General features: G+C 40.2%; 1 protein-coding gene across 3 annotated transcripts in view; it reads left to right on the top strand.

Annotated features, from left to right (window-relative positions):
• Nucleotides 1-22621, top strand: part of ida (anaphase promoting complex subunit 5 ida) — a 113616-nt gene that overhangs the window by 53158 nt on the left and 37837 nt on the right. For all 3 annotated transcript variants that reach the window (XM_071658198.1, XM_071658197.1, XM_071658199.1), the window contains exons 9-10: nucleotides 2099-2280; nucleotides 4586-4700. In XM_071658198.1, coding sequence (XP_071514299.1) covers nucleotides 2099-2280; nucleotides 4586-4700 — 297 coding nt within the window. The remainder of the gene's footprint in view (nucleotides 1-2098; nucleotides 2281-4585; nucleotides 4701-22621) is intronic.

Genomic DNA, 22621 nt, shown 5'->3' with positions numbered 1-22621 from the left:
CACTGTATTAGAATTCCCTTCTACCAGTGGCCTGTCAAGAGTAAGGCCAAGTGAGGATATTCTTTCAAAGGCTCAGTCCTCTGTTCTTGATGCTACCTCGCAAATGCGGAAAATGGCAAATATGTATGAAAAAAAAGTGTAAAACTGTCAACCTGTACAGTACAAATAGGTAATTATGGAATATGACAACCAGTGGTCATCCCCTTTGGACTTCTTGAGAGTTGCTGTGATATAGTCTATAGAAGAGGCTCCTAGGGCATGAAGATAAGGTAGAGTATGGTATCATTGGTCTGTATTATTGAGAAGGAAGGTAAGGACTACCTTTCTTACAAAATTAACATTAAAGATTTCCTAAATAAACAAAATTCTTCTCAAAATTGGTTAAATGTTTTTTAATGTTTAGTCAAAAACAACCCACACTATCATTCAAGGCATATGCACAAGTTGGGAGAGAGGAAGGTGAATGTTTATAGGTGAAGATGAATCTCCCGTAAGTAAGTGTGATGTTACCATGGCTATTAATCTTTTTGTAGATGATGTGATGAGGAAGGTGAATGCAGGGGTTTTGGAGAGTGGGGCAGGTTTACAGGTTGTCAGGATGGAACCTGGAAGGTGAGTCATTTGTTATTTGCAGATGACATTGTGCTGGTGGCACATTCAAGTGAGAACTTGCTAGAGTTGGGTGAGTTTGGGAAAGAGTGTGAATGGAAAAAAAATGAGTGAATGTGACTAAAAGTAAGGTCATTAGCTTTAGCAGCAGACAGAGATAATTTATTTGAAGTGTGAGTTTGAATGGAGAGTAGTTATAGGAAGTGGAGTGTTTTAGTTATTTGGGAGTGGACATGATGACAGATGGAATCATGGGTGAAGAAGTGAGGCATATGATGGATGAGGGGGTGAGGGTTCTGGGCACAGTGAGGAATGTGTGGAATGAGAGGTCACTGTCTTCGACGATAAAGATGTGTATGTTTGATGGTATGTAGTAGTTCTGTTGGTGTTGTATGGATGCAAGGCTTGAGGCTTAGATGACAAAGTACAGAAGAGGTTGAATGTGTTGGAAATGAAATGTTTGAGGACAGTATATGGTGTGAGGAGGGTTGATTAGATATAAAATGAGAGGGTAGGAAAGAGATGAGAGGTGTGCAGTAGGTAGTAGTTGATAGGCAGCCAATGACCAAGGAAGTATATTGCCAGTACTACCTGCCAGGGTATCAGGAGGGTTTGTGATTCAGTGGTTGTCAGGTTGTACTCTTCTGACCCAAGTAGCTGTCTTTTGTTTCTACCTTGCCCAAATGTGGACTACTGGCATTCTGTCCACAAACAAACAATCTCTTTTTGTCACACATAACACTTGACAACACTTAACTCACACAGCACATTCTTTGTAACTCTAAATGTTCCTGTGGTGAGCACTATGCCCTAGCTGTGCCTTTTGGCAAAACGTTAGGAGTAATAGATGGAAGTAGTAGATAGGAACATTTAGGCAGGAACTTAAGGTAGAAACAGTAGGTAGAGGTAGTAGATAGGAACATTAGGTAGGAGCAATAAGTAGAAGTAGTCAATAGGAACGTAAGGTAGGAGCCTCTTCAGACACTGCACTTAAGTTGTCTTCTGCCATTGGCCTGTTGAGGGCGCACTAAAGGCTAAGAAATGGCACTGGAGCTCATTAGTTATGGAGACTCTTTTGCCATGACCACCCCTTTGAGGGAGTTCCAGTTGGGAACAGGCATCAAAGATATAGGTAAATAGATAGAGAGATTTGTGCTAGTAAGAGGAGCTTAAATGATAGAGCTGAAGATGGTGTGCTGAAATGATGTGGATATATGGAGAGGATGTCTGAGATCAATTAATTGTATTTTTGATATAATGTGGCCAAATGAAAATGAGTCGCTTAAAACTTTGAGCATGCAACTTTTGTAAGTCCTTCATTTAAGCATGAAATCGAATCATCCTCTTTACTAACTCTCTATCAACAAAAAAGTGTCCAGAAAATATTCTACCCAGTACTAAAGATACATTTGAAGACTGTGCATATGTTTAGTCTTAAAATACCCTTTTAAGAATGACTCAAACTATTTTGATAACTATCAATTTTCAGCACTACCTCAGTTATTTGAACTGTGTTCGTGTAAAGGAATTTTCCGGAGCTGTACATAGCTTGCTGCGCACCTACGATGGTCACTTGATGCAGCGAGATTCCAGCAGAATGGAAGACCAAGGCAGAGGCTTTAGATATGCTGCTTTGAATCTTGCTGCTCTTCATGCACAGTTTGGCCACAGGTATGGAAGATTCTTTGATTTTTGTGTCACCTTCATAACATAGTATATGCTCAGGGCTCACTTTGTTGTTTGTCCATCTGTCATCTGTCATCAGGAGTCACCTTAAGTATCAGCATATCTTTGATCACAACTTGAAAACTTAAAATCAGATTTTCTTGAAATTTATAGTTCTTTACCTGCATCTGAAGAATTGGATGGTGCAATATCCATAACTTTAGTCTGTGTTTTGCCTGAGTTATCAGCAGCTAAGAATTGAATCATAAGGCCCAAAACATATGCTTAAGTTTTAGTTCAGTCCCTATTTTGGGGAAGTAGTGCTTAGAACAATGGAAAGAGTGGCTGCATTTGCTCACGTCCACCCTTTAATAATCGTGTATAATGCAATGACATTGTATCACACCATCCACAGCCAAGCCTTATGAACCAACTTCATAGTTTAACCTGACCATTTATTTGCCCCAGTTTGGCCCATAAACATCATGTCAATCCCATATACCACATCATTTTAATTTGCTGTAACCCATGAGATACTTAATGAACTTACAAAATTCTCTAAATGTTTTAATGTATGGTTAGAAAATGCTGTCATTGAGAGTGGTGTGGACTTTCTCTCAATTCAAGAATTGGCTTTTGCTTGGTTCCTTGTATGGAAGGTTCCTGAGAGAAAAATGTACAGGGACTACATGAAAACAACCAGTTACTTCACAATATTACTTGTGTAGTAAAACATGAATTCCTTCAGCATGATGTTATTATTGCAAACAGAATAAAGATATGTATTGATGGCTTGAAATGTGATGAAAGTTTAGGCTTTACTGTAGTTATTCATATTTACTGGAGAAGTGTATGGTGTTCATGCTGCACTTAAGTAAATTGAACAATCTCCTACTTTGGTTCCCAGAGTACACTCCATTCTTTATCATGCCATGTTTCATTGTGCCCCATTGATTGGATTAGAAGATCCTACTCAAAACATAAGAGTGTAGAATTTTGTTTGTGTCCTTGGATTTGCTAGTATCACTGATAATGAAACTGCAGATGCTGAGGCTAAAGCAGCTATATGAAAGTTATATTTCACAGTGATTTTTTGAGCAAAATTAATAAGATTGCTTAGTGTAAATTTCAAGGTAGGTAGAACTTGGAAACTCTGAAGAATTATGAAGTACAGAGGATAGGTAAAGGTGTTGATTATGGCAGTCATACTTTAACAGGAATCTTCATTTTAATACATGTCTCTGTCCTTTGATATCTTTTAAAAGAAGCTAAAATATATCATTCTATGTTATTAGGTTTAAAGTCCTTGCATATTTTTTCATGCTATGAAATTAAATCAAATGAAATCTATCCCATGCTTGCCTTTCATTCTTCTGAATTTTCAGGCCAGACACCTCAAATGCTCTTTCACTTTATCCTACCCTCCCCCTCTTGGTCTTTTCCTCTCTCTTACTTTCTTTACTTCTGCCACTTAGGTCCTCTTTGTCAGTCTTTTATTACTCTTTCTCTTCATATGTCCAAATCACTGTAGCACCCTGATCATCTCTTGTCAGACTAAACGTACTACCATTGCATGCTCTTACTGTAAGACTGAGCTTACTACCACTCCATGCTCTTACACTGTCATTCCTTACACAGTCAACCTTCCTCAGGCCACAGTTTGTCCTCATGTTGTTCGTATCCAACACTTTCACCCTCTTCCTTTCTCTTTCATATAGGGGCCAAGTCTCACATCCATACAGTAACCTGGGGACAACCACTGTACCATCAAACATAATCATTTTTGCCTGAACAAACTTTGACCTCTCCTTTCACACACTCATCAGACTTCCAGACTTGAGCACCAGCTTCTGGAGTTTCTGTCTCTAGTCCACCAGAGCTTTGTCATTTGCAAACAGCATCCATCTCATCTCTCAAAAAACCCCACCCTCAGCTTTCTGTTGACCACCCCTTTCTCCAAGACTTGAATTTGACCCTCGTCACCTCCTTGTTCATGAACAGTTTAAACAGTTACAGTAATATCTCACATCTTGATATTAAACAGACCCAATATCACTTGGGACCACTCACCCTCTTCCTGTGTGCTCACACATGCATCTTACTATCGTAACAAAAACTCCACTGCATTTAATAGCTTCTCCCCACACTATCTGTTCAGAGTCCATAAAGGCATCTCAGTCAACTCTATCAATTGCATTTTCCAAGTTTATAATTTCTGTTTACATAATAATGTATGATTAATACATATCTGCTCATGCTATATTTCTTTCATATAATACAAGTTTAATTGTATAAAGATCTTATTCTTTAGGAAAGCTGGTTTGGCAGTTCTCAAAGAAGCTATCCGTCTGGCTCAAGAAAGTAGTGATCATGTTTGTTTGCAACACGCTTTAGCCTGGCTGTATACCCTGTCTCCTACTCATAAGGTAAATCTGTTTATAATATCTCATTTTCTGTACTCAAAAGAAATAAAGAAAATGATGCATATGTCAGGAAATGCATGTTGAGGTATTTGGACCATAACTTGAAAATTTGACAATCCAACTAAAGTGCATGCCATCTATAGATAGCTTCATATCTTGAGACAATTAGTCACAATCTGCAGAACATGAAAATGAGTCATGACATATCTTCCAGCCATTGAAAGTCATGCAAAACTTATAACCTCACAACAAAGATGCAAAAACCAAGTCATTTCAGATTCATAAACCTTGAAGCTAAAGTGTAATCAACTTGTTCATGTCACTAGCAAGAAGCAAACCATATGGATTAGGCTGAACTGCACTGATTTTGCATAGAATTATTTATGTGTAATTTTATTGTATATTAGATTTTCAAACAACATGAACACAGTTTTAATGGTAAAATGCTTTTAGTCACATTGATCTGAATTTCATAAAATCTTGAGATACCTGGGAGTGGACAAGACAGCAAATAGAATGTGGAAGCTGAAGTGAATCACTGGGTGGGCGAAAGGGTGAAGGTTCTGGGAGGATTGAGGAATGTGAGGAAAAAGAGATCGTTATCTGGAAGGACAAAAATGGGTGTGTTTGAAGGTATAGTAGTCCCAGCGATATTGTATGATGTGAGACTTGGGCAGTAGGTGAGGATATGTGAAGGAGAGTAGATGCATTGGAAATGTTTGAGGGCAATATCTGGTGAGAGGTGGTTTGGTTAAGTAAGTAATAAAAGGGTATGAGAGACATGTAGTAATAAGAAGCGTGTGGTTGAGAGAGCTAAAGATGGTGTGCTAAAATAGTGTAGGACATATGGAGAGATTGACAAAGAGGATATATGTGTCAAAAGTGGAGGGAGGATATATGTGTCAGAAGTGGAGGGAGGATATATGTGTCAGAAGTGGAGGAGACAAGGAGAAAGATGAGACCAAATTGGAGATGGAAGGATCGAGAGAAGAATACTTTGAGAGGCCAGGGCCTGAACATGCAAGAAGGTGAAAGACATACAAAGGGTAGAATAGATTGGAGCAGTGTGGTGTACAGGGTTTGATATGTTGTCATTGGACTGAATTTGGGAATATGAAGCCACTGAGGAGTCCACAGAAAGTTCTGTGACACCTGGTTGTGGATAGGGGCTGTATTTTGGGGATAGGGGAGAAAGAATACTTCCCACGTATTCCCTGCGTGTCGTAGAAGGAGACTAAAAGGGAAGGGAGTGTGGGGGCTGGAAATCCTCCCCTCTCGTTTTTTTTTTTAATTTTCCAAAAGAAGGAACAGAGAAGGGGGCCAGGTGAGGATATTCCCTCAAAGGTCCAGTCCTCTTTTCTTAACGCTACCTTGCTAACGTGGGAAATGGCAAATAGTATGAAAGAAAGAAAGAAGTTAAAGAATGGATATGAGTGAATGTGGCCTTTTTTCGTCACTGGAAAACAGTAAATAAGTATGAATAACAACAAGCACTGTTATTTTGTTTGGTGACTTTAATGCACATAGACCAATAGAGGATAGAGAATGCAGTGACAGGTGTGATAGGGAGATTAATTGAAGACTTATTATCAACCATTAGTGATTAATGATGGTAGCTGTACTTAACATGATTTAATCCGTTGATAACCTTTCTAGTTTTAGCCTTTCATTTTGTTCTTGTGACATTTTTTCAAATTTTAACCTGTCAGATGTTTGATACCTTCATGGTAATGATTAGTTTCCAATCCTGCTGAGTAAATCAGAAAATTCTATACCAAGTATTTCACCAAGATGGAAGCTTGAGATGGGAAGATATGAAACTGGAGCTTTAACTACTTGAAGAGTGTTTGGCTTTTTTGTTGAAGAGGTGTATCATTATTTTGCAGATGTTTAGATGCAGCTAGGAATATCATTCATGAAATCAAGAACAAAGTGCTGTGGCCATCAGTCCCATGGTAGGACCAATCTTGAGATAAGCAATGCACGATTGTGAGATCTGCTTACAAAAGATTAAGGGATAATGATTGTTTGATTAATAGAGTAATTTATCAAAGAATATAAGCTTCTTTCCCTTCATGTCAAAGCTTTGGAACTCTCTTCCTTCTCATGTCTTTCCCAATAACTGTAACTTGGCACATTTCAAAAGACATGTTTTTCACTTTCTCCAGAATTCATAAGTACTTTCCCTTGTCTTTTCTTTTTCAGTTTCATAATTCTCTCTATATTTCATTGAAGACCCAACCTTAATGTGGACTTTTGTTTCCATTATCAGGGAAGCCAAGAAACCATCTTGTATGAAATATATAGAGGATATCAAATCCAGTACTATACCTGAAAAATTTTGGAAGAGAATAAAGAACTTGATGAGAAGACATTTGGTGATGATGACAATGTGGGTTGATAGCTGGTATGATGATGATGATATTGATGGGTAACTAGTTGATAATGATAGGGATATTGGTGGGGAGCCACTCAGTGATGATTGTGGTGTTGGTAGATAGCCAATTGGTCGTAAAGAAGTTTGTGAGAGGACAGCTTATCATTCTCATGTAATTTAGAGTCATCTTCTGCCTGATCTTTTGATCAAGCTAAAGGTCACCTAATTTTCTAATTAGAAAACTCAGAAGAATATGCTGTCATTGTTCTGGCTGGAAGATGACTGATGGTGGGGAAAATATATTGCTCATTGCCATCTTGGCTACCACCTAGGCTCAGCTGGCAGCCTTAAGATAGTGGTGCTAAACTCATTACATAGTTTTACATTTAGATTAGTTTATGGCTTGAGTATATATCCATGTAGAGGAGTAAAGAAGTGGATAGTGTTTGAAGAGTCTATATGCACTTATTCTTTTGAATGAAAAGTTTATCTCAAGCTGGGCTAGTTAACCCCTCCTTTGCCTACTCATTCTTTCCTTGCTGGTATTGATTCTTTAGGGACATCTAATTGTTATTCAGAACCTACTTCAAATTGTGTGAAAGCTGGCCCTGCCCCTTTACAGGCCTACAGTGGTCCTCTTTATGTTAGCACTCCTCAGTCTTAAGAAAATGAGGCCCTTTCAAATCTTCCACCATTGAGAATCATCTGTTGGATTCAGTACACATTAAGAATCGTAGATCTCACTAGCATCCCATCTTAAAGCTGCAAGGCTTTGCCTATGTTCCTCAGTTTCCTTATCTTTCTTCACTGGAAAGTTTTGGGCTTCCTCCTTTGGATCAAAAGCTCCTGTAAGGTACAGTGACTCAGAGCTTTTGTAGAGTCTGTTTTAGAGACCATCTTCTTGGAAAACAGTTAAACAGATCCTCATTTTCCCTAATTTTCAAAGATAATTCCTGGCTTCTTGCTGCTGGAAAGTTCTTATTAGTTGGAAATCAGCTCACAGGGATCATTGCTTTGGTTATTCTTGCATTTCTCACTATTGCAGCCTTCTTGAATGAAAACCTGTTTGATGCTAAACGAACCCTCACAGAGATTAGTCAACTAGTGTTTGTATTCTTTGAGGATGTTTTAGAATTTCCCAGTGTCATCAGAATTGCCAAAGGCTTTCATTTGGCTTTCCTGACCCCTTTTTTCCTTTGGAGGATTTTCTAGCTCATTCTGATATGATATAAAGTCTTGCAAGCATAGAATCTCTCCTCAAATATAGAAAAGCATACTGTACGTTTACCTTATATACAGCCCTGTAAGTAAGAAGGCTTGATGCCTTATACTTTAGCATCTTTACAGCCCTTTTTGTGAATAAGAGTGCTTGATCTGTCTTGGACATCCTTCATTGGTATTCTTTAGATCAAGGAAGGTTGGAGTCTCCTATTTTAGACAACTGCATCTCCCTAGGCCTTTCCATGTAAAAGAGGTTTGGTTATGTTTTAGCCTACCATTTGTTTAATTCATTCGCCTTTCCTCATAATTCATTCGCCTTTCCTCATGTCCTGGAAAGTCTTATCATATCCTATGCAGGAATCTCTTCCCTTTGTGATCCTGACCTCTCTAACAGAGCATTCACTTAACCAGAGCTCACTGGGAGATTCTTAGGGGATGTAAAACAGCTGTCATTTCATTCAGAGACTTTTATGCTGTTTGGTATCTCAGCATCAGTGCAGACAACAGGCTGTGGCTTCTTTTCATAAAGAAGATCTGGGAGAATGATCAGAGTCTTCTCTCATTTGTGATCCCCATTTTCCTCATGAAGTTGTAGAGAAGGTTCTCAGAGTTAGATAATTTAGAACAGTTGTTAGTCATGTTTCTTCAGAGAAAGTGCAGGGAGGAGACAGTGAGTTGGGAAATCTATTACTCCAAATCATAAAACAAATAGGCCAAGAGGGTTTCAGTGTTCCTTTCCCACTCTGAGAAGGAAGACGTGTATTGTATATAATTGCATATCTGCTGGAGGTAGAGATACCTTTTCAAGGCAGCCCTTTTGAGGTCATTGAGTTAGGTCATCAGGCATGTTTTCCTTGAAATAGCTTCTTGTTTCTCAGTGTTACACTCAAAAACTTATGAGAATGCTAGATATATTACACATGAGTGTATCTAATGTTAAAAAGAGGTCTGGTGTGGAGTTGGAAATCTGCCCCACCCATGTCAAGAAAAGTTTAGGATAGCCCCTAACTTGGCTATTATGGGAATACACCGTAGACATGATAGGGAAGGGTTTCATAGAGGCTGCAATGAGATCAGTATTTATCAGCACCTTTTTTAGGTCAAAAAAAGGGAGGATAATTTTTAGATCTGTCTCCTTTAAACACCCACATACTGAAACACAGGTTTAAGATGATTACTGGATTTCTGTGAGAACTTATAGTTAAGCAGCTGGACAATCACCGCAGACTTGAAGGATGTGTTCTGCTTCTTTCCAGTATGTCACAGAAGAAAGTTTTTAACTTACAGAATTGGTGCACAAACCTGGCATTTGATGGGGATGCCTTTGGTTTATGCATAACAGCGCAATTTTTTATGAAGTAGTTTTGGCGTCGCTCCTAAAACTAACATCCACTGAAGTAGTATCTCTTGAGTATCTGTAACTTTCTGGTGATTTCATCTTGAAAGGGGAAGTCTGCCAGATGAGGGCTTTGAATCATACTTACCTTGCAAAAAGTGGGTTTAATCATAAACCTGGTGATCTATCTATCTGTATCTGTGATGCTTGCTCCTTTCAGAAACTCCCTTAAGAGGGTAGCCCTGTCAATAAAGTCTCCATAACTTGTGAACTTTAATGCCACTTCTATGCTGAATCATTTAGTGCCTTGCCCATAACAGGTTAACAGGCACTGGCATAGGGCAAGTCTGATGCATTGTTTGCAGAGGCTCCTACTTAATGTTCCTGCTGACTTCTTATACATAATGCTCCTGTCTAATGCTCCTACCTACTACTTCTACCTAGTGTTCCCATCTAATGCACCTACCTAAATGTTCCTCCCTACTACTTCTGTCTCCTGCTCCTACCATTTTGCCAAAAGGCAGAGCCAGCACATTACGCTCATTGCAGAATAATCTAGAGTTACAAAGAATGAGCTGTGTGAGTTAAGTGTTGTCAAGTGTTATATGTGACAAGGAGAGATTGTTTGTTTGAGAATAGAATACCAGTAGTCCACTTGTAGGTGAGGCAGAGAGAAAAGATGGGTAGACCTGGAGAAATCCTGCTTATTTTCCAACCAGAGCTTTACACTAAGAATAAATTGGGACAGTCAGACTGGTACTCTGTCATGGTAGGCACAAAGCTCAGGGCTATGGTAATACTGTGATTGCCTTATAGTCCCAGACCTTGGTGTTTGGACATTAATTACACCACCTTTTGGGAACTCCCGTTTTTACAATCCTGTGCATTAACTTGCTGAGGTTTCAGGCCAAAAAGGTTAATTTCTGGATAAACAAATTCTTTCCTGCAGAAAGTAGAGATCCTCCAAGTGTACTTCATTGGGAACTCATATCTTTAGTATGGTGGACTGGTATTGAGAACCTCCAAAATCCCATTCCTTGGTGATCTCAAGTGACTTTTCAGGTGGTTTGAATGGGTGCAGCAAATCAAAGGTGGATCTGCTTTTTGAAGGGCTATGTAGGTGCAGGCCCATGGATGAAAGTGCAAAGTTTTTTCATATCATCATAAAGGCGCTGTTCATCCTATGGTTTGCCATCTTCCAGAATGTCCTGAGTCTTGGGTACAGAATATTATTTCTCTTGGATAGTACTGTTTTCTTCAGCTGCTTGATGATCAAAGGCACTTGCAAATTTGTGCATCTCTTGGATTCACTGGTAAAGATTTTCTCCCTGGCTGTGTCCATGGGCTTTTTCTCCAAGTATCTCATATTATGGAATATACAGTATCTGGACAGATGCCCTATCCAGATCAGGTGCAATGTTGATAGAGAAGAAGGCTTTCAATTTGATGCTTTTTATAGGAGTGACATCTCTTTTCCACCAGAACCATTGTGTTACTTCCAACACTTGTTTCTCCAATTTTAGACTTGGGGGCATTTGCAAGAGATACTCTGCCCATGGATTGGAAGTATTATTGCCAGATTTATTTTTTTCCTCCAATTCATCTTCTGGGAAAATTTATTCTCAAACGAGCTGGTTTTGGTGGGTTTACCCTCTTATGGGACAAATGAACTTGATACTAGTGGCTCCTTCAGCTATGCCATAATCCTTATTTAAGACCTCAGGTTCTTCCAGATCATGTTAACTTTGCTGCAAAGTACTTAATCATGGAATATACGTGGTATGGTTTTTCTCAAACACTTGCACAGGCAGAGGCTTTGCAAATGCTGAAACGATGGACCTCCATCATCCTCCATGGTGTAGCAGTTAGCTTCACTAACTATGACATATTCAGAGGCCACTCAGGGTCAAGCACAAAGTATCAAATCCTGGCTGTGGCAGTCAGTCCACAGTCAACTCATCTGTCCATGCTCCCTTAGAGGTTGATTGATAAATTGAGTACCTTGCTCAGGAATAGAGGGAATTAGAGCGATGTAGTATACTGGGGTCGATGTGCTGTCAGTAGACTGAACCAGGCATGTGAAGTGTTTGGGGTAAACCATTGAAAGGTCCGTGGGGCCTGGATGTGGGTAGGGGGCTGTGGTTTCGGTGCATTACACATGACAACTAGAGACTGCGTGTGAACAAATGTGGCCTTTTTGTCTGTATTCCTGGCACTACTTCGTTGAAGTAGGGGATAATGATGCTGTTTTCCTGTGGGGAGGGGTAGCAACAGGAATGGATGAAGGCAAGCAACTATGAATATGTACATATGTGTGTATGTAATGTCTGCTTATGTGTATGTATATATATGTATATGTTATGTATATGTATGTGTATGTGGGTGTTTATGAATATGTGTATATGAGTGGATGGGCTATTCTTTGTCTGTTTCATGGCGCTACCTTGCTGACGCAGGAAACAGCGATTATGTATAATATTTATTATCTATTTATATTTGCCATCTTCCAGAATGTCCTGAGTCTTGGGTACAGAATATTATTTCTCTTGGATAGTACTGTTTTCTTCTGCTGCTTGATGAACAAAGGCACTTGCAAATTTGTGCATCTCTTGGATTTAATGGAAAAGATTTTCTCCCTGGCTGTGTCCATGGGCTTTTTCTCCAAGTATCTCATATTATGGAATATACAGTATCCAGGCCTCACAAAACTTTCCATGGTTTACCCCAGACGCTTCACATGCCCTGGTTCAATCCATTGACAGCACGTCGACCCCAGTATACCATATCGTTCCAATTCACTCTATTCCTTGAACCCCTTTTACTCTCCTGCATGTTCAGGCCCCTATTGCTCAAAATCTTTTTCACTCCATTTTTCCACCTCCAGTTTGGTTTCCCACTTCTCCTCGTTCCCTCCACCTCTGACACATATATCCTCATTGTCAATCTTTCCTCACTCATTCTCTCCATGTGATCAGATCATTTCAAAACACCCTCTTCTGCTCTCACAACCGCACTCTTTTCGTTACCACACATCTCTCTTACCCTTTCATTACTTACTCGATCAAACCACCTCACACCACATATTTTTCTCAAAATTCTCATTTCCAACACATCCATCCTTCTCTGCACAGCTCTGTCTATAGCCCATGCCTTGCAGCCATATAACATTGTTGGAACCACTATTCCTTCAAACATACCCATTTTTGCTTTCCGAGATAATGTTCTCGCCTTCCACACATTTTTCAATGCTCCCAGAACTTTCGCCCCCTCCCCCACCCTGTGACTCGCTTCCGCTCTTTTGGTTCCATCCACTGCCAAATCCACTCCCAGATATCTAAAATACTTCACTTCCTCCAGTTTTTCTCCATTCAAACTTACCTCCCAATTGACTTGTCCCTCAACCCTAGTGTACCTAATAACCTTGCTCTTATTCACATTTACTCCCAGCTTTCTTCTTTCACACACTTTACCAAACTCAGTCACCAGCTTCTGCAGTTTCTTACCCAAATCAGCCACCAGTGCTGTATCATCAGCGAACAACAATTTACTCACTTCCCAAGCCCTCTCATCCCCAACAGACTGCATACTTGCCCCTCTTTCCAAACTCTTGCATTCACCCCCCTAACAACCCCATCCATAAACAAATTAAACAACCATAGAGACATCACGCACCCCTACCGCAAACCAACATTCACTGAGAACCAATCACTTTCCTTTCTTCCTACTTGTACACATACCTTACATCCTCGATAAAAACTTTTCACTGCTTCTCGCAACTTGCCTCCCACACCATATATTCTTAATACCTTCCACAGAGTATCTCTATCAACTCTATCATATGCCTTCTCGAGATCCATAAATGCAACATACAGATCCATTTGTTTTTCTAAGTATTTCTCGCATACATTCTTCAAAGCAAACGCCTGATCCACACATCCTCTACCACTTCTGAAACCACTGCTCTTCCCCAATCTGATGCTCTGTACATGCCTTCACCCTCTCAATCAATACCCTCCCATATAATTTCTCAGGAATACTTAACAAACTTATACCTCTATAATTTGAGCACTCACCTTCATCCCCTTTGCCTCTATACAATGGCATTATACATACGTTCCGCCTCACCATGAGTCATACATACATTAAATATCCTTTCCAACCAGTCAGCAACACAGTCACCTCCTTTTTAGTAAATTCCACTGCAGTAGCATCCAAAACCGCTGCCTTGCCGGCTTTCATCTTCCACAAAGCTTTTACTACCTCTTCTCTGTTTACCAAATCATTCTCCCAAACCTTCTCACTTCGCACACCACCTCGACCAAAACACCCTATATCTGCCACTCTATCATCTAGCACATTCAACAGACCTTCAAAATACTCACTCCATCTCCTTCTCACATCACTTGTACCTGTTATTACCTCCCCATTAGCCCCCTTCACCAGTGTTCCCATTTGTTCTCTTGTCTTATGCACTTTATTTACCTCCTTCCAAAACATCTTTTTTTATTTATTATTTATTTTGCTGTGTCGCTGTTAGCAAGGTAGCGCAAGGAAACAGATGAAAGAATGGCCCAACCCACCCACATACACATATATATACATACACGTCCACACACGCAAATATACATACCTATACATCTCAACGTATACATATGTATACACACACAGACATATACATATATACACATGTATATAATTCATACTGTCTGCCTTTATTCATTCCCATCGCCACCCCACCACACATGAAATAACAACCCCCTCACCCCCCGCATGTGCGCGAGGTAGTGCTAGGAAAAGACAACAAAGGCCACATTCGTTCACACTCAGTCTCTAGCTGTCATGTATAATGCACTGAAACCACAGCTCCCTTTCCATATCCAGGCCCCACAGAACTTTCTATGGTTTACCCCAGATGCTTCCCACGCCCTGGTTCAATCCAGTGACAGCACGTCGACCCCGTTATACCACATCGTTCCAATTCACTCTATTCCTTTTTATTCTCCCTAAAATTTAATGATATTCTCTCACCCCAACTCTCATTTGCCCTCTTTTTCAACGCTTGCACCTTTCTCTTGACCTCCTGCCTCTTTCTTTTATACATCTCCGGGTCATTTGCACAATTTCCCTGCAAAACTTGTCCAAATGCCTCTCTCTTCTCTTTCACTAATAATCTTACTTCTTCATCCCACCACGCACTGCCCTTTCTTATCTGCCCACCTCCCATGCCTCTCATGCCACAAGAATCTTTTGCGCAAACCATCGCTGCTTCCCTAAATACATCCCATTCCTCCCCCACTTCCCTTACATCCTCTGCTCTCACGTTTTTCCATTCTGCACTCAGTTCTCTCCTGGTACTTCCTCACACAAGTCTCCTTCCCAAGCTCATTATTCTCACCACTCTCTTCACCACAACATTCTCTCCTCTTTTCTGAAAACCTCTACAAATCTTCACCTTCGCTTCCACAAGATAATGATCAGACATCCCTCCAGTTACACCTCTCAGCACATTAACATCCAAAAGTCTCTCTTTTGTGTGCCTATCAATTAATTTAAGTATAATATAGTATAATAGACATTTCAAATTCCCTGGTTCAGTCCATTGACAGCATGTCGACCCGGTATACCTCATCGTTCCAATTCACTCATATTTCTTGCATGCCTCTCAGCCTCCTGCATGTTCAGGCCCATATCACTCAGAATATTTTTCACTCCATCCTTCCACCTCCAGTTTGGTCTCCCGCTTCTTGTTCCCTCCACCTGACACATATATCCTCTTTGTCAACCTTTCTGTACTCATTTTCTCCAAATGGCCTGGCCATTTCAGCACACCCTCTTCTGCTCTCTCAACCACACTCTTTTTATTACCTCAAAGCTCTTACCCTTTCATTACTTAATCAAACCACTTCACACCACTTATTGTCCTTAAACATTTCATTTCCAACACATCCATCCTCCTCTGTACAACCTTATCTGTAGTCCATGCCTTGCAACCATATGATATTGTAATTACTCCTTCAAACATACTCGTTTTGCTCTCCACTTATTCTTCATCACTTCCGGACCCTTCGCCCTCTCCCCCACCCTATGACTCACTTTCACTTCCATGGTTCCATTTTCTGCTAAGTCCACTTCCAGATATCTAAGAACATTTCACTTCCTCCAATTTTTCTCCATTCAAACTCACATCCCAACTGAGTTGTCCCTCAACCCTGCTGAACCTAATAACCTTGCTCTTATTCACAATTTACTCTCAACATTGTCCTTTCACAAACTTTTCCAAACTCAGTCATCAACTTCTGCAGTTTCTCACTTGAATCAGCTGCCACTGCTGTATCAGGTAACATAAGAAAATTTGTTTTAACATAACAGTTTCCCTTTTACTCATGGAAGGTATCATTGGTTTGAAGTATCTGATTTAATAGATATGACTGAAGCTTTATGTTTAAAGTTTCTTCCATAACCTCTTGTGAGAGTGCCTTTTAGGAAATCATATCTCAGGTTTTTGGTATTAATCTGATAGGCCCTGTTTACAGATAAACTTTTTGAGTCTTCTTTTCTGAGGAGATCAGTTGCCTCTCCAGCACAACTTAAGTGGGAGCTTTCAAATTTGTAGACATTTTAGAATTTGATAGTTTTTCTTGCTGTTTAGCTCCTTACTGTCTTTTGAAAACTCCATTTCCTTATAGCCTTGGGCTCTGGATGAAGAGTTAATGAATTACTGTGTCCTTACACAAGAATCATCTTGTTTTTGATGACTCTTCAATCTATGTTAAGATAACTCCAGACCCTAGATTTTTGGCTAAGAATGAAACTGTTAAAGTTAGATACAGCCCTACTGTCATCCACTCTTGGAAGCATCATCAAGAGAACATCAAGCCTTATGTTGAGATCAGAAGTTCATTTTATTGGTTCACCCTAAGCTTTATGTTTGAGCAAATGATTTGAGAAAGGTGGTCTCTACCTTATCCTTCCTCTGTAATCTTTTATTGGAGGAAATCAAGATCAGGGATATTTGGCAATTGTCTTCCACCCTCCTCAGATGACACCAAAGATTAAATGTTTTGGATCTGTTCTTTGTGACTTTGAGGATTCCTGCTTCAGGAGAGTCAGATTCTAATGAGCTTCTGAATCGCCACTGAAGGTAGTTATTTTTAGTTTTGGATTTAGTCATATTGAAAGTTTTCTCTAACATTCCTACTTCATGTGGACATTCTTAATGCTTGTGAGACAAACTGCAGAATGAGAAGTGTTGGATTTTAAAACTGAAAACCTTTTCTTTGCAAGATGGCATCCCATGAGCCATTTTTCTGGTTTCCTTATGTTCCTCTTCTCTTTACGTACTGAGACTGCTTTTGTGTTGGCACCCATACTCTGTGAATTGTGAGCTCTATTAGGCTAGAAGTGAGTTGGTTGATTATGTCATTCCAGTGGCTTTTGCTGGTTGGAGATAGGGACAGACAGGACTACCTTTTTTAATTTGGATAGCAAATGAGAAATGGTATTTTTAAGTTTGAGTAATGATTTGTCACAGACATAATGATGTAGGAAAATCAAAACTTGATATCTTTCTCATACCTAAAGCATTTGGATTGTAGTAACTGAAAAGCAATAAAGTCTTTCTTATCCCTTAATCTTTAGGGAACTCTAATTGTACTTGTGCAGTCGATGGTGTTAGGAATCAAGCTTTACTTGTATAGGGTGCTTCTTCCCACCATCATTTGAATTGGAAGGCATATATTATCAGTATGTAGAGATACTTCATGGTACAAGCAATATTAACACAGAAAAATTTTGGAGTGTCACTTACCCATATAACAAATTGGAATGGTAAAGCTGATGGTGTGAGATTCTAGCCGTACTTGTAGGGGTTGTCTCTTTCCACCATCATTTCAACTGGAATGTGTGCTTTAATGGTATGTAGAGATGCCTTGGTCACAGGCAACTGTATTAGCACCTGATAAGAACTTAAGTATCAGTTACTCATATCTCATGATGGGAAAAGGTACATCCTTAGCATGTGCAATAATAATTTCCCATGCATATTAGTGATGGTGGTAAGGCTCCAATGATAATGAAGATGATTAAGTGAATATTAAGTTGCTATCAAAGGTAAAATTTGTGTATCAGCTGTTCATTTGTAGTAGCAGAGAAGGGACAAAGATGGAAGTTCTTGTCAACAAATTTCATATCATTGATAAGTCAGATATGAGCGGCACACCAAATTTGTGTGTCTGCAGAAATAGACAGGTTTGATTTACTTGTTTTTTTCATTTCTTGATACTTCCAGTTGATTGATAAAACAAATATTTTATATATTCTTTTTTTATTATACTTTGTCACTGTCTCCCGTGTTAGCAAGGTAGCGCAAGAAAACAGATGAAAGAATGGCCCAACCCACCCACATACACATGTATATACAACACGTCCACACACACACATATACATACCTATACATCTCAATGTATACATATATATACACGCACAGACATATACATATATGCACATGTACATAATTCATACTGTCTGCCCTTGTTCATTCCCATCGCTGCCCCGGCACACATGAAATGACAACCCCCTCCCCCCCGCATGTGCGCGAGGTAGCGCTAGGAAAAGACAACAAAGGCCACATTCGTTCACACTCAGTCTCTAGCTGTCATGTATAATGCACCGAAACCAGAGCTCCCTTTCCACATTCAGGCCCCACAAAACTTTCCATGGTTTACCCCAGATGCTTCACATGACCTGGCTCAATCCATTGACAGCACATCCACCCCGGTATACCACATTGTTCCAATTCACTCTATTCCTTGCATGCCTTTCACCCTCCTGCATGTTCAGGCCCTGATCACTCAAAATCTTTTTCACTCCATTTTTCCACCTCCAATTTGGTCTCCTACTTCACCTCGTTCCCTCCACCACTGACACATATATCATTATTTTCAATAATGCTCCATCCAGGAAACATAACTAAATTTTCTTGGCTTCATCTTCAAGTTAAGGGTTAATTGCATGTGACTGTTTACATACAACTTAATCTTGTGAAAACAAAGGCTTGTTACCTGTATCAGCAGCAGAGTAGTAGTTTTGTAAGCTACATTTGTTTATATAAAAGTAAAAATGGGTATGTTTGAAGGAATAGTGGTTCCAACAATGTTGTATGGTTGCGAGGCGTGGGCTATGGATAGAGTTGTGCGCAGGAGGGTGGATGTGCTGGAAATGAGATGTTTGAGGACAATGTGTGGTGTTAGGTGGTTTGATTGAGTAAGTAATGTAAGGGTAAGAGAGATGTGTGGAAATAAAAAGAGCGTGGTTGAGAGAGCAGAAGAGGGTGTTTTGAAATGGTTTGGGCACATGGAGAGAATGAGTGAGGAAAGACTGACCAAGAGGATATATGTGTCGGAGGTGGAGGGAACGAGGAGAAGTGGGAGACCAAATTGGAGGTGGAAAGATGGAGTGAAAAAGATTTTGTGTGATCGGGTCCTGAACATGCAGGAGGGTGAAAGGAGGGCAAGGAATAGAGTGAATTGGATCGATGTGGTATACCGGGGTTGCCGTGCTGTCAGTGGATTGAATCAGGGCATGTGAAGCGTCTGGGGTAAACCATGGAAAGTTGTGTGGGGCCTGGATGTGGCAAGGGAGCTGTGGTTTCGGGCATTATTGCATGACAGCTAGGGACTGAGTGTGAACGAATGGGGCCTTTGTTGTCTTTTCCTAGTGCTACCTCGCACACATGAGGGGGGAGGGGGATGGTATTCCATGTGTGGCGAGGTGGCGATGGGAATGAATAAAGGCAGACAGTGTGAATTGTGTGCATGGGTATATATGTACGTGTCTGTGTGTGTATATATATGTGTACATTGAGATGTATAGGTATGTATATTTGCGTGTGTGGACATGTATGTATATACATGTGTATGGGGGTGGGTTGGGCCATTTCTTTCGTCTGTTTCCTTGCGCTACCTCGCAAACGCGGGAGACAGTGACAAAGCAAAATGATAATAAAAAAAAGGTAAGTCCTTTTTTTAGTAATATATAAGTAAATGCTATGTCACTTGTTTAATCTAGGAAAAATGAGTTTTACCTGTGTATTCCCTGCGTGTCGTAGAAAGCAACTAAAGGGGATGGGAGAGGTGGGCTGGAAACCCTCCCCCTTTTCAATTTCTAAAAGAGGAAATAAAAGAAGGACTTAAGTGGAGAGTGCTTATACTCCTTGAAGGCTCAGATTGGGATGACTGAATGTGTGTGGATGTAACCAAGATGAGAAGAATGGAGGAATAGGTGGTAAGTTTGAGGAAAGAAACGTGGATGTTGTGGCTCTGAGTGAAATAAAGCTCAAGGTTAAAGAGGAAGACTGGTATGGAAACATGTTTGAAGTAAAGTCAGGGGTTGGTGAGAGGACAAGAGCTAAGGAAGGAGTAGCACTACTCCTGAAGCAGGAGTTCTGGGAGTGTGTGATTGAGTGTAAGGAGGTAAATTCTAGATTGATAAGGGTAAAACTGAAAGTGGATAGCAAAAGATGGATGGTTATTGGTGTTTATGCACCTAATCATTAGAAGAAAGATCATGAGAGGCAAGTGTTTTGGGAGTAGCTGAGTGTGTGTCAGCAGTTTTGGTGCATGAGACCAGGTATCGGAGATGGGTGATTTGAATGTGAAGGTAAGCAAAGTGGCAGTTGAGGTTATAATTGGTGTTCATTAGGTATTCATTGTTGTGAATGAAAATTGTTAAGAGCTTGTGGATTTGTGTGCTAAAAAAAGATGGTGATTGGGAATACCTGGTTTCATAAGAGAAATATACATAAGTTTACATACGTGAGTAGGAGAGATGATTAAAGGGCATTATTGATTTACATATTAATTGATAGGCATATAAAAGAGAGACTTCTGGATGTAAATGTGCTGAGAGGGGCAGCTAGTGGGATGTCTGATCACTATCTTGTGGAGGTGAAGATTTATAGAAGTTTTTAAGAAAGAGGAGAGAATGTTGGGGAGAAGAGAGTGGTGAGGGTAAGTGAGCTTGGGAAGGAGGATAGGGTGAAAAAATACCAGGAGAGATTGAGTGTAGAGTGGCAGAAGGTGAGAGCAAATGAAGTGAGAGGAGTGGGTTAGGAATGGGAGGTATTTCAGGAAGCAGTGATGGCATGTGTAAGAGATGCATGTTGGATGAGAAAAGTGGGATATGGGCAGATTAGAAGAGGTAGTGAATAGTGGGTTGAAGGAGTAAAGTTTTTAGTGAAAGAGAAGAGAGAGGTATTTGGATGGTATTTACAAGAGAGGAGTGTAAGTGACTGGGAGATGTATAAGAGAAAGCAGCAGGTCAAGTGGAAGGTGTAAGGGTTGAAAAAGAGGAGAAATGGTAGGTGGGATGAGAGAGCATCATTAAAGTTTAGGGAGAAAAAACAATGATGATTTAGAAGGAGGTAAATAATGTGCAAAAGACAAGAGGACAAATGGTAATATCTTTGAAGAGGGGAAGTGATAACAGGTAGTGATGGAGTGAGGGGAAGATGGACTTAGTGTTTTGAGGGATTGTTGAATGTGTTTGATGATAGAGTGGTGGATATATGGTGTTTTGGTTGGGATGGTGTGAGAAGTGAGAAGAGTCAGGGAGAGTGGTTTGGTGAAGAGAGAGGAGGTGGTGAAAGTTTTGTGAAAGGTGAAATCCAGCTAGGTGGTGAGTTTGGATGGTATTGCAGTGGAATTTATTGAGAAGGCGGGTGACTGTGTTGTTGATTGGTTGTTAAGGATATTCATTGTATGTATGGATCACAGTGAAGTGCCTTAGGATTGGCAGAATGCATGTGTAATGCCATTCTACAAAGGCAAAGAGGAAAGGTGAGTGTTCAAATTACAGAGGCATAAGTTTGTTTAGTGTACCAGGAAAATTGTATGGGAGGGTATTGATTAAAAGGATGAGGGCATGCACAGAGTATCAGATTGCAGAAGAGCAGTGTGGTTTGAGATGTGTTTGCTTTTAAGAATGTGTTTGAGAAATACGTAGAGAAACAGATGGATTTGTACGTGGCATTTATGGATTTGGATAAGGCATATGATAGCGTTGATAGAGATGCTTTGGCGAAGGTCTTAAGAATATATGGTGTGGGAGGTAAGCTGCTAGAAGCAGTGAGAAGTTTCTATCAGGGGTGTAAGGCATGTGTATGAGTAGGAAGAGAGGAGAGTGATTGGTTCCCACTGAAGGTCGTTCTGTGGCAGGGGTGTGTGATGTCACTGTGGTTGTATAATTTGTTTATGGATGGGGTGGTTAGGGAGGTAAATTCAAGACTTTTGGAGAGAGGGGCAAATATGCAGTTTGGAAAAGTGTGTGAAAGGAGAAAGTTGAGAGTAAATGCAAATAAGAGCAAGGTTATTAGGTTCAGCAGGGTTGAGAGAATTTATTGGGGAGGTAAGTTTGAATGGAGAAAAATTTGAGGAAGTGATGTGTTTTAGATATCTGGGAATGGATTTGGCAGGGAATGGAATCATGGAAGTGGAAGTGAGTCATAGGGTGGGGGAGGGGGCAAAGGTTTTGGGAGCGATGAACATGTGAAAAGAGTGTACGTTATCTCGGACAGTGAAAATGGGTATGTTTGAAGGAATAGTAGTTCCAACAATATTTTATGGTTGTGAGGCATGGTTTGTAGATTGGGTTGTGCAGAGGAGGGTGGGTGTGTTGGAAATAAAATGTTTAAGGACGATATGTGGTAGAGGTAGTTTGATCAAGTAAGTAATGAAAGGGTAAGAGAGATGTGTGGTAATAAAACGAGTGTGGTTGAAAGAGCAGAAAAGAGTGTGTTGAAATGGATTGGACATATGGACAGAATTAGTGAAGAAAGGTTAGCAAAGAGGATATATGTGTCAGAGGTGGGGGAATAAGAGGCGGGAGACCAAATAGGAGGTGGAAGGATGGAGTGAAAAAGATTTGAGGAATTGGTGCCTTGACATGCAGGAGGGTGAAAGGCATGTTTTGAATAGAGTGAATTGTAATGATGTG

Source organism: Panulirus ornatus, chromosome 66 (assembly GCF_036320965.1).
Source record: "Panulirus ornatus isolate Po-2019 chromosome 66, ASM3632096v1, whole genome shotgun sequence".
Lineage (NCBI taxonomy): Eukaryota > Metazoa > Arthropoda > Malacostraca > Decapoda > Palinuridae > Panulirus > Panulirus ornatus.
This window is presented reverse-complemented; position numbering and strand designations above follow the sequence as displayed.